Here is a 15,106-nt window from a genome sequence, read left to right as displayed (position 1 = left end):
GCTGAATTGTTCAGCTATAATGGAAACCCAAGATTGCCAAGGATTCTGACGGCTAACACTGATGCCTGTTTATGTGGTTCCATGTCCATTTGTAGTGAGGAGAGAATTGAAAGATACTTAAAGCTGGTTCTGGAATCTGGTTTTCTCATACCCCTGAGCAGTTCTTGAACTGGCCTATGTCTGAATCTGCATGTTGTCCAGGCTTACACTTAATGTTAGGGCATAGCAGTTCTGTACTATTCACCTTATTTGCTTTGAGGCAGACTTCTGATCTTTTTTTGTGCTTTAGCTGGTAGGGAATTAGTTTTCAGTAGGACCAGAGTAAGACTAATGAATCTGCCTGTCCAAGCATGGCATCTGTTTCTATTTTTATGAATTTTTTTAATGTGTTAAAAATATTTCAAGCCCATTTCAGACTCAGTCATGCATTGGCGCTAAGCAGCCTGGTACTGATCTGGCAAGCCTGGCTTAGTGTTTTCACAGTGCTGCTTGGGCCTTCTTAAAATGAAAGTCCCATGCATGTGTGATTCCCTTTAAAGGTGCTGGAAAATTATATGTCTTTGGTATTCCAGCAATGAGGACTCTGCACATCTCAAGTAACTTCAGATTAGGAGAGAACTGGTTGATACTATTTACCTGTAGAGACAATACTGCTTGTGTGTGACTAGTACAAGGAGTGTATATGAAGAGGGCAAAGGGAAAATGATAATGATGACTGGGTGGGTAAGTAATACAGAGAAAGAATAGGAGAAACTCTTGATATTTGGGGAGGGGAAAGGTTAAAAGTAACTTTTACTAGGAAAAAAAATCTTTCTGTAAGTTAAATAAGAGTAAAGAAAAACCCTCAAGTTTGGATAACGGCATGATTATAGGAAAATAACTTTTACTAGATGGTAAGCCACAGATGTTCACACTTTGCAGTTGAGTATATATTTTCCTATGGAGAACCATTTACTTTGCATTCAGAAAAGGGAAGGCTTTGATACTTCCAAAGTTGCAGTGAAAAGTACTCTGACCTTCAGAAGCACTCTCTAGCTGTTCTGTGCATGATTCTGTTCTTTTGATGGGGTGAAAGAAAATAACAAACTAACGTTCAAGACAAGCGAACTGTTTGTTTTTCTTTTCCATGCTACTGTACTCCTGCCCCTGGCTCAACAGGTAGCAGTAGGCGATATTGTGAAGGTCACCAATGGGCAACATCTTCCAGCAGATATGATCATTATATCTTCCAGGTATCCTGAATGGGTGTGGAAATCACTTGTCTGATGAACTGAGGTGCAGAGGACTCAACACTCTGTATTTGCTACTAATAAAAGCAGGCATCAGATGACACTCATTCTCCTCCACATCTAAATTCAGGTTTCAGCAAAGTCAAAACAGTGCTTTGAGGCAATGATTCATGTGTCATTGTAGATAGGTTCTTAAGAAAGAATGCTTGTTTAAGACTTCAGAGTATTATGTACCTGTAATTCACAAAGTGTGTTGCTGAGTTTGTTGGAAGACGGAAGGTCTGTTACATAAGCTTCATGCAGTCAGTTGTTCTGTGGCCTTCTGAGGATCCCTCCATTTAATTATGGAAGTTTAAGTTTTCTTCCTATTAATTCAACTGAGTTTCTAGCACATTTTCCTGCCCCTCAAGAAATATTTCTCTTTCAAATGGTACTTGTAAAATGCCATCCCAGCTGGCATCTACTACCTAGCCTGCATAAGAGCTTTTGGGCTTAATCTGTTTATTCCTTGTCTTTAATACAGTGCATGTATGGCCTATCTCTAGCATGGAAGCAACAATAAACTGTTGAGTCCTGCTCAGTTAGTGAAATATGGGACAACTTCCTTAAACCAATATACTGGCAATCAAAGCTTGCTGATCAGTTCCTAAAAGCAATTGAGTGGTACTTGGCTACTAATCTAGATTCTATATTGAACAATTTGAGGCCAAATCAAGACCACTGTCCACTTAGATGAGTTTTAAATGGGAGAATAGCACAGTTCCTCTTCTTGATCATGCTTTTGTGTAATAGCCAAACCTTATGGCACCTTGCTTTTCTCCACAATTTCCTTCTGTCCATATGGTTTTGAACAGTAACTGCAGGTCGCTGTGGTCTGCAGGTTACAGTTCTCCTAGATGACCCAACTTCTAAGGGAACTTTTTTTCTAAGCTGCTGAATTGCCTGCTCTATCCGTCTTGTCTGTGCCATTCCTGGGAGGTTTCATTTCTTTGAAAGCTGTATGGGCAAGCTCAGTCTCTGAACTGTCACATGACTGAGGATGGAGGGCTCTTCATTCCAATAGTGTTATTTCTTTTCTAAGACAAACCCCATATTTTAAATGTGCAGTTAGTTAAGCTACACTTTGACATCAGTAAGTTGCTATTTCAGCATTGGGGAATATCAGTTCTACTTCAGAAATTCTCCTGTAACATTATGATACTAAAAATCCTTCTGATTAATTTCTTAATTTGCATGGGTCAGCTCTTCGTTCTGCATTATTCTACTAACCTGATGTCATTGATAATCACATAACTGGATAATTTAACCTAAAGTATGTTGATTTGGGAGAAGCTTTGGTTGAAGTAAATAACAATTTCTATGGCAGTTCTTTTACAATTGGCATTATTCCCAGGTTTCTTTTAAATGACAATACTAAGTGTCCTCAGTTCACCAGAAGGCTGTGCATGCTTTGAGGGGTGGAGTCTTTTGCTTGTATGTGTTAATTTCCTGTGTCTGAGCTGACTGTCAGAAGTGAAATAAACAGTTGTTTTCATCTTGACTTCTTTTTCCTCACAGAAGAAAGGTGTCATCAAATGAATTTTACATAGAGAATAAATTTACATGAAGGCAGAAATACTTGATCTTGTGGCCATGACCTTTTGTGTGCACAGTTCAGACAGAACTCGGTAGCAGAGAGCACACCCCTTCATTCAAGCACATTCATATCCAGAGATAGCTTTCTATGATGTGTGTTTTCAGATGGCTCTTTCATTGTCATATGCCATCACTATGGTTTTTGTCTCCTGCAGTGTTTTGAAGTGTGTAGTGGAACCATGTTAGTGCAAAAGTGCATACGAAATTACAGATTTAATATTGAAACTCTTTTCCTCCTTACAGTGAACCACAAGCCATGTGCTATATCGAAACAGCTAATCTTGATGGGGAGACCAATCTTAAAATACGACAGGTAAAACAAACTGAATTTGACCTTTTTTTTTTCCATTTAGGTATCTTAATGTTAGCACAAATCAGAGTCTAGCTTGCACGACAACCATACAAGTTCTCTCTTTTCCTTTTTTAACAAAAAAAGTACATCTCTTGCCAGGTGGCTGTAAGCTGTCTTTTCAACAGATACAAACCTAAGCAATAATGCTTCATGTGCAAGTGTAAGCAACTCATGTGGAGGAAGTATAATAAATCCATACAGGCAAATCAAGCAGACCTTGGCAGTGTTTTGCTGAAGGACCAGTAAAGTGCTGTATTAGAAAAACAAAAAATCAGCTGTGCTTGTAGTAAGGGCTGCAGTTTCTCTTGTCACAAGTGCCAATCTCTCTGCCTTTGTGGAGTGCTCAAAAGGACCTTTTATAAGTTTAAGTTAATTGGTTCTCTCTTTGTGGCAAGTAGTGGAATGCATTTGTATTTTTTTCCAGATTTGTTGAAGAAATACTGTTGATTGTGGTGTTTAGAAACAGTTCAGAATCTTTGTCGTCTTTCAGTACAGAAATAAATTTGTATTAGGTTTTCAAAATAAAGGTCATTAGCTTCTAAAAAGCTGTACATTTGCTGCTTGTTTACTGCCATTGTAGAAATGTGATTTAATGTTCTGGATCAGGTCTTGATTAGATCTTGAGTTCCTGTCAGGTTTTATTTGTTTCAGGGCACATGCTTTAAATACAAAAATAAGGTGGTAGAGCCTTTTAAGGCCTTGTTCTGGTTTGTGGTGCTGCAGTCATAATCTGGCAGAAGAAACACTAAATGGATCACTTACCCAAATGGAGGTGTCCATAGGCAGATGAAAAGCGATGGAGTGTTGCATGTGCACTCTGGAGTAGCAATATGTTAGGTTACAGTTGTGTGATGGGTTGATGATTAACCTTGAGTATGATCAGAGCATAATGGCTGCAGTGATCCAAGAGAGACGACAGTTAGGAGTGACTATATTTTAGCAGCATATTTTAACACTTCAGTGAAGGTATATTTTGAGAGAAAAGCTAGGCTTGTTTATACTGCTTGTCTCCTACTTCCTCCTGCACATGTGCAACTTCGTGCTTTGTGGATGATTAAAGAGAGATTATGTAAGTAATATAACTCTTATGTACAGGGATTTAAACCTCTCCTATATAAGCAGGATCATGTGTCCAATGAATCTCCCTTGCAGGAAAGGGTTATTGAATATCCATTAGAAAGACAAAACAAAACAATTAAATTCCCACAAAATGCAACCAAAATTCCCACCAATAAACCTGACAGAAAACCACACATTGAATTACATTTGATATCTTAGATGTTGGAAGAAAGCACTATTTTCCTAGGATGCCTCCTAATAACAATTTTTGGCAAGAATCTCCTTTGCATTGGTCTCTGCAGGGGTTGTCTCTAACTGCTAGTCTTCAGTCAAGAGAAGAATTGATGAAAGTATCTGGAAGGATAGAATGTGAAGGACCCAACCGTCATCTTTATGATTTCATTGGAAACTTGCGCTTAGATGGTCAAAGGTATTGGCTTGACAACAAAGCCACGAATTTGTTTGATTGGGAAAAATTTTTCCTGTGTGCTTTTGGTCTGCAGCACTGAGCACATGCATGTTTGGTCTTTTTTTTTTCTTTCTGGGGAAGAGGGTAATTATTAACAGTTGTTAATCAGAGCATCTGCCAGCATAAGATAATATAGTTTTATCTTCCTATAGAGTCTTCTGCTTTTTATGGGTAAGCTGGTTTCTTTGGAATCATAGTGGGGTTTCTTTAATCAAAAGTAACATCTAAAGAGAAGGAAGAGTTGGGCAAATAGTTGAGGTTTTTAGAGCCTTCTTGTTACAGGAGATATGCAGAGAAATGGGAAACCTTTCCGTTCCAGCTGGAGCCAAAGGCTGCACCAAGTTCCTTTCTATACAGAAAACTGATCCCAGAATGTGGAGTCTTTATCAGAGTCAGTTTTATTTGTTGTAACACTTGGAAGAAGATAACTTAGTTTTAGTGCTTGAATTCATAGAACTTGGAAGTCCAGTAGGGAACATGCAGGTTTTCTGCACAAAACCTGTATTCCTTGGGCAACTTGGCTGAATAGCGACAGATGCAAGAATAGCAGAAGATCACTTGCATCTCACTTGAAAATCACATGGGTAATACAGTTTCCCTGAAATACTTGTTTAATGGTATATGTGAGGCTGTTGTGTGTTTGGAATAGATGGTCTCTTTGCAAGCGTGATGCTTCCCTGTCCTTGTTTGTGAGAGAGAATGTGTTAGCCAAGGTAAAATGTGGTGTACTCTAATGGCTGTCAGAAGTTCTCAAGTTTTGGGTAACTAGAAGAGCTCCCTTGTATCACCTTCACCCTACTGTGCTTCCACAGGGATTAAACTTCGACAGGTTTCGCTGTTCTCTTGAGTTGTGTGGATAATGTAACTTCATTTTTATATCGCTTTCCTCCTTTTGTAACATGTGGGGGTGTTGTTTTGGTTGGTTTTGAGGGGAGAGTGAGGCTGAAAGGAGAATTACTTTCCTAAAGTGTTATCAAGAATTGAAAGATATACATGCTTCTTGCTTTGCAGCCCAGTTCCTGTTGGTCCAGACCAGATCTTGTTAAGAGGCGCACAGCTGAGAAACACTCAATGGGTCTTGGGCATTGTTGTGTATACAGGACATGATACAAAACTCATGCAGGTAAAGTTTTTAAGGAGATCTAAAATGTGTTCTGATAGAAGCTGGTTATCTTTCTCGTATTATACTTGTCTTTTGGGCTTGATTTTATAAATGGTTTGACTCATGGTAGCTGTTCAAGACCTGGAGGCCTTGAGGAATACAAGGGTGCTGTTGTACTTGAGGTTGCATGTCCTCATGTCTAAACACTTATTGAAGTAGGTCTCAAAATACTTCAATGTGTAAGCAAAACTAACTGTATTTTAACTTAATTTACTTAGTAGCTGGGCAACATTTAAAACTGAGGTTTAACAGCTGAGGAGATGGTTGTGACCACCTATGCTTTTAGCACTTTGAGATAATTAGGTTAAGATTGCAGTGTCTGTGTTGCCTTCATGGCAGGAAGTGCCTAGGGGGACCAGCAACATGTGTCGCTCGCTTCTACTGACCATCAGTGGGATAGACAGCCAAATGAGTACACTAGGCCTTCAGAACTGAACGTTCTATTCCTCTGATCTCCTGTCAGTTTTGGAGTCATTAGGAGTATTGGCTTCTTTTACTGACTTGTTGAGCTTTGCATACCATATTGAGCTAAGGAGAGCTGAAGTAGCAAGTTCTATAATGGACTCTAAAAATAAAGACTGAGTTGGCCTTGGCAGTTTTCTTTTGTGTAAGCCATTGCCAGACTAATTTTTTTTGCTTTTTCTTTCCTTTCTGCTGCTGTTCAGAATTCAACCAAAGCACCTCTGAAGAGATCAAATGTGGAGAAAGTAACCAACATGCAGATCCTGGTTTTGTTCTGTATTCTTCTGGTTATGGCCCTTGTGAGTTCTGTAGGTGCCTTATTATGGAACAGAACACATGGCGAAGTTGTCTGGTACCTTGGCTCCAACAGTGAGTATGCAGGCAGTGTGCTAGGGATGTATTAGACTCTAGGGCTGGCCAGGCTCCTAGCTTTGCTAAATGAATGCATAAAGTAAGAAATAGTCACTAACTTTTTGATGGCCCAGTATTTTTTTCTCTTTTGAGTATGGGCTGGCAAGTCAGGCTTCTGTTAATAAAACCTTGTAAAGGTTAGGTAAATATCACTGGGATACCACCCAGGGATCAAGGCAGAAGAGGGGCAAGAGTTATTCTTGGATATTCAGTTTTCAAGTTCTTTCAGCTCTGTGGAGATGCCATGCATGAATTTGTTTTCAGAGCAGGCCACGTACTGCTGACTTACGTATCATGTCTGATTGTACCTTACTACAGGGTATCAGGTATTGGTCTGACTTCAACTTTATGCTTATGTATGGAAGCAAAGGATTTCTCTAGCTGGATTTTTAGTCAGAAATGCTGATCTGCTCTTGCAATGCTAACTGTCATGATTTTTCATTTATTGGGTAATGTTTCAGGCATTTTGTCTTCTAACTTCTGTTCTTCTGTAATGAAATCTGATCTTTTTAGCTTATTGAAAGGTTTTATTTGATTTCATTCATACTCAGATTTATTCTTTCATATATCCAAGATGGGCTTTATACAAACACTAAAGGATGAAATAAATTGTGTTCCAGTAGACTTTTGACTTCAGGGTGTAACATTAGGTAGCTATAAAATGTGTTGTTACAAACATCTTGAGATGCAGATCTGAAAACAATTCTCACAAACTGCAAATGGTCTTTCTGATGGTGATTGCAAAGCAGATGACAAAGGGTGTCTTCTGAAGTTTAAGAACTTTAATTGTGATAGTAATGGAAAACAAGACACCTCATATAGGAAGAGCTTAGAGGTGCCTCATATTTGGCTCTGGTTTTCAGTAGCTGTAGTGTCTTCAAGTAGCAATATCAGCAAGTTTTGAAGTTTCTTTCCTCTCTCACCCTCTCCCCTCCCTCCCCCCTGCCTTGCTTTTTGATGAGGAAGTTTAAATTTGTGTCTTACAATGATGGAAGTAACACTGGAAAAGGTGAATGGGGCAAACTCTTGAACTTGTGCTAATATAAAACATGCAACCTGTAATAAGTTAGAGTGACACGGTATATAGAAATGTGTTTTTTGTAAACTGACCATGCAATTTCTATCACTTCTGTAACTGCTACTCACCGGAAAGACACTTTTGAGGCTAGGCAAGTAGTCTTATTTTAAATTTTGAAATGGCTCATATATATGAAGATGGTATTGGTTAAACATGTTTCAATACGATGCTCCTGCTCCTTCTGTAAACTGACCAAAGATAGGGAGTTCATAGTACTCACACTTGGAGATGCCTGGGTCCAAACTTCAGGTCTTACTCTGATCTCAATAGGCTTCAGCAGTTTTCTTTCCTAGTTTGCTCCCCTGCCACCTTACCAACTTGTTTGTAATGCTAAAAACACCTGAAGTGGTGGGCTGTGAGACTGTTATGCTGGGTGCTCTGCCTGCTGACTTTTGTGCTTCCCTAAGCTTCAAGGAAAGTGAAGAACAGACAGAAGGGGAGACATTGAATGTAAAGAGAGGCTGCAGCAGCACCATGAACAGAAGCTTTCATCCTATGTCTGCTGAGCCATGTCCATTCCTGCCTGCTGTCTAAGAAAGCTTCCCCTCCCCTTTTGGACCAGTTGTGCTGGCAAATTGATTTGGGCAACTTGCCTAGCTTTGTCACCATTAATAACAGCTCTTCTGCTTGAGCAGGATGCCTTAGTTCATTTACTAGTTATCTGGTTTAAGTCAACTTGTTCTCTTAGATTTCTTTAGTGTAACTTTTTAATTCTGCCAATCTGGCAAATTTTAGAACAAATTTTAATCTTTATTTTCTGGTTTCTAACTCCACTGAGAGAGGTAGATACTTTCTGATAGGTAAAGTTATATTACTTGTGATATTGGTGGCTCTTAATTGGGGCAGTTGACACATCAGATAAAGCTCTAAATTTGGGTTAGTGTGGAATATCGTACTTATCACCATCTGCTTAGCAAAAACTGTTCAGAAAGCGTTCTGTTCTCTAATATATAGCCTCACCAATCTTGCCCTTCTTCACCTAGCATAATACACTATGTATCCATGTATGTGTTCTGTGAGCGTTATATGTATGTACTACTGAAATCAATATTAAAATGTCCCCTGTGCTAGGCATCAGCACACTTGCTGATTATTTTAGCACTACTAAATCTGATTAGGCCAACTGCAGGAAGATGACTGCCCCTGTACTGTACCACTCAGACTTGTGTGTTCTGTCTGCTGATATCTCATGTCTTTTGGTCCGCAGAAATGCTGTCTGTCAACTTTGGATACAATCTGCTGACATTTATAATCTTGTACAACAACCTTATTCCAATCAGTCTTCTGGTGACATTAGAAGTTGTGAAGTTTACTCAGGCTCTTTTTATAAATTGGGTAAGTAACAAGAATAAATGTATTAACGTCAGTTTTGGAAAGTGACATTAAAAAAAACCAAACCAACCTATCCTGAAATCTTTACCAGATTTTCTGCTGACTTTTCTGATGCAGCTTCTGAGAAAGGCAGGGAGAAGTTTAGAAGTTTTATTATCTGTTAGATTGGTGTTCCACAGGAGGATAAAAGATTTAGTTGTAGGAAGATTCCCTGTGCAAATGATCACTTTTGTATATTTTAGGCTTTTGGGATGAGAAGGAAGGCTCAGCTCTCTGCTTGAAGGTGGTCTGTCAGCTTACTCATTTTCAGTAATTATCTTTTGAAAACTCTTCAGTACCTTATATTCTCTCAGCTGCAACAGAGGGAAAGCCTATATTTCTTTAGGGGTGATGCCTCTGTTCACCCAGGCTTTGTCTTCAAACTGTTTGTCTTTAGTTGTGGCCCAAAAGTACTGTAGTGATGTTTCTTAATCTGAACAAATCCAGGGGAATGGGCTATGCTAATCCCAGGTCTTTAGTTACAACAAGGCCCATTTATTCTAGTGGCATCTGTGATGAAAGAGACAATGTAAGTGACCCTGGAATTGACTCCTATTGCTACATTTAATTGAAAGGGTTAGCAAAACAGCTGCTACATGAACCAAAGCAGTTTCTCAGATAGGTATCTCCAATATATTATAAGCAGTTCAGACATGCTAGACCTTATTTACTTATATTTTGGAGGAGCCAGTACAACTTTATGATTAGCATGGCTAATACCTGGTAGAATTTCTTCCTACTGTACTAAATTCTTAAACTAGAGATGCAGTGAAGGTTATAATTGCCTATAATTGAATCTGGCTTTTCTCATGTACATCTAGTATGGAGGTGTATTTTGTAAAGGAGGCACCCATACTCAGCCTGGGATGAGTGTTTCAATTTGCATACCATAGATCTAATTTTGCTCTTGTTTCAGGACATAGATATGTATTACCCTGAAACAGATACTCCTGCAATGGCCAGAACCTCAAACCTTAATGAGGAACTTGGGCAGGTAAGATAATATTTTCTCAAGTGTCATGTTTGTGGTATGTTCTGGGAAGACAGAAGATAGGAGAACATGCTGTTCAAATCTACTTTATGTTGCACTGTGGCTCAGGTTAATGGGACATCTTTCATTAAGTCTGAGTCTTACAAGTGAAATAATGAGATCACAGGATTCAATTTGATGTAATGTAGGTAGTTGTAAGCCTGGGAACGGATTCTGATTTGTATTTAGATTCCTTTGTGAAGCTAGAAACCTCCAAATTATGGTTGTCTTTTTTTCCAAAATAAACTGTTATGTGGCACAATGTATATTGTTGGCATATGCTGTTTTCAGCAATGGCTTACTAGAGATGCTGTGTAAATAGAATGAAGTTTTGGATTCATTAACTGAATTACTTGTTCAAAGGTGCATTTTAACATTTTCTTATATGCTACAATTATTAATGACTCAAAGTTCTTCAAAGGTTTGGGTAACCACTTTGACTTCTAACTTGCACAGGCTGTTTCCAGTGCTGTTTTAAGAAGCACTGTAGTGCACAGCTGAAGGATCACTTCAGTAATAGTGTAGTGCAGCATCTTGAACTGAATTGCATATATTGAGGAAAAGCTTTTTTGCAACTCTAGGCAAAATATTCTGGTCTTTACACTGTGAACTCCTAAATTAGCACCATCCCTTCCTACCTGCTGTTGGTTCAAAATCTTACATGGTGCAAAGTAAAAGTGTGGAATTTACCTTGCAATTAAATTTGGTTTGTTGTGGCCTGTTGAAGGTGAGAATCTCAAGTCTGTTAATGCTTCAAAAAGTTGTGTTGCTGTGTTAGGTTGTCTCCAAGTTCTAGCTAAAAGTCACTGGTTTCCATTAAGGGATTATTAGCTTGGCAAGTGCTGACTGTGGCTGTGTGTTTTGCACTTCAGGGTTGCTCGTGACCAGGTTGTTTGCCTGCAGGTTACCACTTAAACTTACTCTAGGATATTCTTTGCACGGTACTGTTTATGGGGAAAAAACCCTGAACAGATTTGGTGATCTTTGGAACACTGAATTTCTTTGGTGTGTTAAGTTCCAGTGATTCTTTGACAATCTTTAAGAATATGTGCTTTAATTTCTAGTTGTTCTCTTTAATGTTAGTACAGTTCAAAAATTTGGTGACTGTTCAACTAGCACAAGCAAGTGCATGTGTATTGACCATGCTGGAGCCTTGACAATTGGTAGCTACTATTTGAGCCTTTTTGAATTAAGAGATAAAGAAGAAACAATGCTGTTTAAACAACTTTACTGATTATTTTCCTGTAGCTTTGGTAGGACAAACCAAGTTGCGGTAATCCTGCACTGGCCAATGCTGTGACATTTGAGCCATAGGTCTCCCAGAATTTTCCTGACACTCTGTTTTCCACTTTGAGTTTTGTTACTTTGCAAGGTGTAAGTTAGATTTTATTTTATTTTTTCTTCTTTCAGGTAAAATACCTGTTTTCTGATAAAACCGGTACTCTAACATGTAATATCATGAATTTCAAGAAATGTAGTATTGCTGGAGTGACATATGGGTAGGTATGACTTTTTTAGGAACTTGTTAACTTAATGTGTGCTTATTAACGGTACATACTTTCATATCAGAACAAATTTAGTATGTTCTGTTCTTCAGTTTGGGGTTTGGTATATTTTGTGGTCTCAGTTGATAGCTTTCATTTTGATGTCCTTAACATAGCACAGTTCCATAATTCTGTAACACAAATTATGGAATGCAAACCTGGGGAGTAGTTTATATGAAATAAAGGTGACTTGCTTTCTAACATATCTATTTGATCATGATATAAACTAAACCAGAAGTGCTAAACATCTGGCTTTTTCAGAGAGAACATGCAGCCAAGAGGTAGGAATTGTCAGTCATGTTTCTGTGACTTCTTCAAAAGTAACAGGATTTCATTACAAGTGTACCGCTGTAATTCAAGTTGTAGAGTTTAATATTCCTTGCACAGGAGGGTTACTTACTGATTTTGTTCTGTTTCTGAGGAAAGGATCCCTTTGAGTCATGTCAGCATTACATTTTGAGTCTTCAATACTAAATCTTTGTCTCTGCTTAGTTTTAGAAGGTTAGTCTTAAGATCTCTGTGCACGTTAATGTTTGAATTTCATGTTAGCTGAATTAGATACCTGAAAAAGTAGAAAACTTGGTTCAAATGTATGTGCAGCTGAACCCATGGTTCCAGCATATGATTGTATGATGGCACATTGATCTTTGCCTTCTACTTATTTTTTGGTTTGCAGAGTGGAATAAATGTTTTTTTTCCTCTTTCTACCTCTCAGTCACTTTCCTGAACTGGAAAGAGAACGTTCATCAGAAGACTTCAGGTAAATGTATTCTAAGATGTTTGTGTTCTGTATAGCAGAACAGGAACAATCTATATAAAGACTACTTTCCAATTTGGGATTGGAAGAAGCCCAAGGGAGTAATGTGTTTTGAGTAAATGCAGGAGCCTAATGCCAAGCTGGTGGGTGGTGATGGATCTTCTCTTCTGCATAGAGAGATGGTGGGTGAAGGGGGGTGAGGGGTAGTCAGTGACTGGGGTGGCTTTGATGTATACCAGTGCAGTGCTTATTTATAATTGCAGACAACAAAGTTATAAGCCAACAGTATCCTTCTTTTCAGTAATCTTACCTCTAGCTAGAGACTCAATATTACTCTTTAGTCACTAAACTCAAACCTGACAAGGAGAAGAAAAGGAACGTTTTTTTTATTTTTTTTATTTTAAAATGCTATGTTTTCATAATTAAACTGGAAAAGGGCTTGATATGGAGCTGTCTTATGGCAAGAAAACCCCACTCCCCTTTATTCAGAGATTTCATGAGTAGAAGTCAAGAACTGAGTTCCCAGACTAGCAACAGGTAGACCCTGAATACTGTTATAAGGCCACTTTCTGACGAACTGAGTTAGGCTTCTCCACTGGTCCAGCTCACATTTATGACCACCTTTTAGGAAGGCCCATCTGATAGGTTGCTACTTCTGCTGGGACATAACTTCTATGGATGCCTTTTTTATCTTCCAATATATTGCTATTTCCTTCATTGCCATCTTTTCTTTCCCAGTACACTTGTTTTCTAGTCATTTCTGTTTAATAGTTTCTTCCAGGTACTAACTTGGAATACTCAACCTTAAAATCCTCCAGGGATCAGCTTGAAGCAGAGCTCACTGCAAAGAGAGGGAGCTTAGGGGTGTTGATCTTTGATCTATTTTAAAAGTAAGTCACCTTGAAATCAATGTACTTCAAGTACATTTAGAAGCTGCTTCTGCTACATTTGTCCCTAGGAGGTGTGTTGACACTTGAGTCTTCTTAAATACACTTACAGGCATAACCATTTTGGGTTTCCTACTGGTGTTCTGAAGAAATTGTTAATTTTCAGCACTTTTCACTAATCATATGATCTTTTCACAATACTTGCAAGGACAGTGGAATCTTACGTTGTTTTTGCGACCTAACAAAATAAATGTAGTAAGATAGGAAATGTTGCTACTAACGTTTGTCTTACTCTGCAGCCAGCTACCTCCTCCTACCAGTGAATCATGTGAATTTGATGACCCAAGACTGCTGCAAAACATTGAAAATGACCATGTAAGTCTACTCTTTTGATATCGTGTCTTTTAAATACCCCATTCTAGGTCTCTGTGGAATTAAATGCTGAACGAATCTATTTGTGTGATCAAGTCTGCTGTATGTGTGTGTCGTGCAAGAACAGAGGGGATAAAAAGGAAACAAAATAGCTCCTTCCAACGCCTTTCTGCCCACTTGTCTTAATACTGAATTAAACAGTGGTGTTGGTATGGATACCAGCTAGCTATAAAACAGCCTCATAGATATTAGTGTATTTGGAAGATAATGTCTTGTAGCAAATAATCGTAGATAGCTTTTCTTTAGAAGAATTACAATATTTAGAGTGTGCAAGCATCCATACTGTTAAAATAGCATTTTTAAAAGTAATCTAGAGTATTGCAAGGTGGCTCTGGTGTGAGACTTGTTTTGACTACTGCTGGGCTTTCCACTTATGTAAAGGACGTAAGAGGTGTGACTTAATTGCAAGCTTAAGCTTATCCTGAGACTTGGTGATTAGTAATCTTAGCCACACTTCTGTGTCCTGAAGGGACCTAGTCCATGGGAGAGAGACAGTTCATTGCTTGTTTGGAAACCATGGAGCTGTGAAGTGTCTGACTAGACAATTCAAGTCACTTGCAAAATAACATGACCCTTCTCTTCTGCAGAAGCTGTCTCACAGTAGGAGATCATGGCACTGGCAAGCACAAACTCAATTAGCCAATTGCTCTCCTTAGACAGTTGAACTTCTGTAATTGGGTGGTTAAGTTTAGTATGAGCATCTACAACATTGTTACAACATACTGTTTGTGTGTAGCAAAGCTTTGCTTTCTGTTTTTGCTTTACAGTACCTAAGGACCTGAAATGTAGCATGGTGTAAATGCCTGAAGGAGTATTTAATTACTTTGTGTGGCACTACCTTTTCTTCAGGGTGATAGAGCCTGAAGATGAGTCCTGTGCTCTAATTTGCAGGAGGGTAGCCCTCCCCAGACAATGTACTGGTTTCCAGTGTGGCTTTTGTAATTGCCTACACTGGAAGGATTTCCCACTGAACTTCCCTTGCAGCCAAGTTTTGGGTTGCCTCCTGTTCTGTTGTTCTGTTCATGTGTGGCTACTCATTCTGAATGGAAGGTTAATGGTTTAGGTGTAGGCTGCAGCTAAGTGTTTGAGGTCTTGCTTGCTGGCTGTTGCTTTAGGCACCTATACCAAAAAGTGCTTTGGAACTTTAATAGACTCAGCAGAAGGGACATACATCAAATGGGCTGTGACATGGAGTTTCCAGTAACAAGCGGTGTCCCTCAGGGATCGG

At 38.8% G+C, this 15,106-nt stretch overlaps 1 protein-coding gene across 1 annotated transcript in view; it reads left to right on the top strand.

Moving 5' to 3' along the window:
* ATP8A2 (ATPase, aminophospholipid transporter, class I, type 8A, member 2) overlaps nucleotides 1–13,821 on the top strand; it is a gene marked incomplete at its 3' end in the record, with an annotated part of 31,741 nt that extends 17,920 nt beyond the window's left edge. Inside the window, exons 6-15 of the mRNA XM_010022756.1 lie at nucleotides 1,159–1,232; nucleotides 3,108–3,177; nucleotides 4,578–4,705; nucleotides 5,756–5,867; nucleotides 6,572–6,737; nucleotides 9,065–9,192; nucleotides 10,145–10,222; nucleotides 11,669–11,757; nucleotides 12,518–12,562; nucleotides 13,746–13,821. Of these exons, the coding sequence (XP_010021058.1) occupies nucleotides 1,159–1,232; nucleotides 3,108–3,177; nucleotides 4,578–4,705; nucleotides 5,756–5,867; nucleotides 6,572–6,737; nucleotides 9,065–9,192; nucleotides 10,145–10,222; nucleotides 11,669–11,757; nucleotides 12,518–12,562; nucleotides 13,746–13,821 (966 nt within the window). The remainder of the gene's footprint in view (nucleotides 1–1,158; nucleotides 1,233–3,107; nucleotides 3,178–4,577; nucleotides 4,706–5,755; nucleotides 5,868–6,571; nucleotides 6,738–9,064; nucleotides 9,193–10,144; nucleotides 10,223–11,668; nucleotides 11,758–12,517; nucleotides 12,563–13,745) is intronic.
* Nucleotides 13,822–15,106: the final 1,285 nt, after the last annotated feature.

Source organism: Nestor notabilis, unplaced genomic scaffold (genome assembly GCF_000696875.1).
Source record: "Nestor notabilis isolate BGI_N333 unplaced genomic scaffold, ASM69687v1 scaffold1011, whole genome shotgun sequence".
NCBI classification, from domain to species: Eukaryota; Metazoa; Chordata; class Aves; order Psittaciformes; family Psittacidae; genus Nestor; species Nestor notabilis.
Note: the sequence above shows the minus strand (reverse complement) of the source record. Positions and strands in the feature narration are given on the sequence as shown.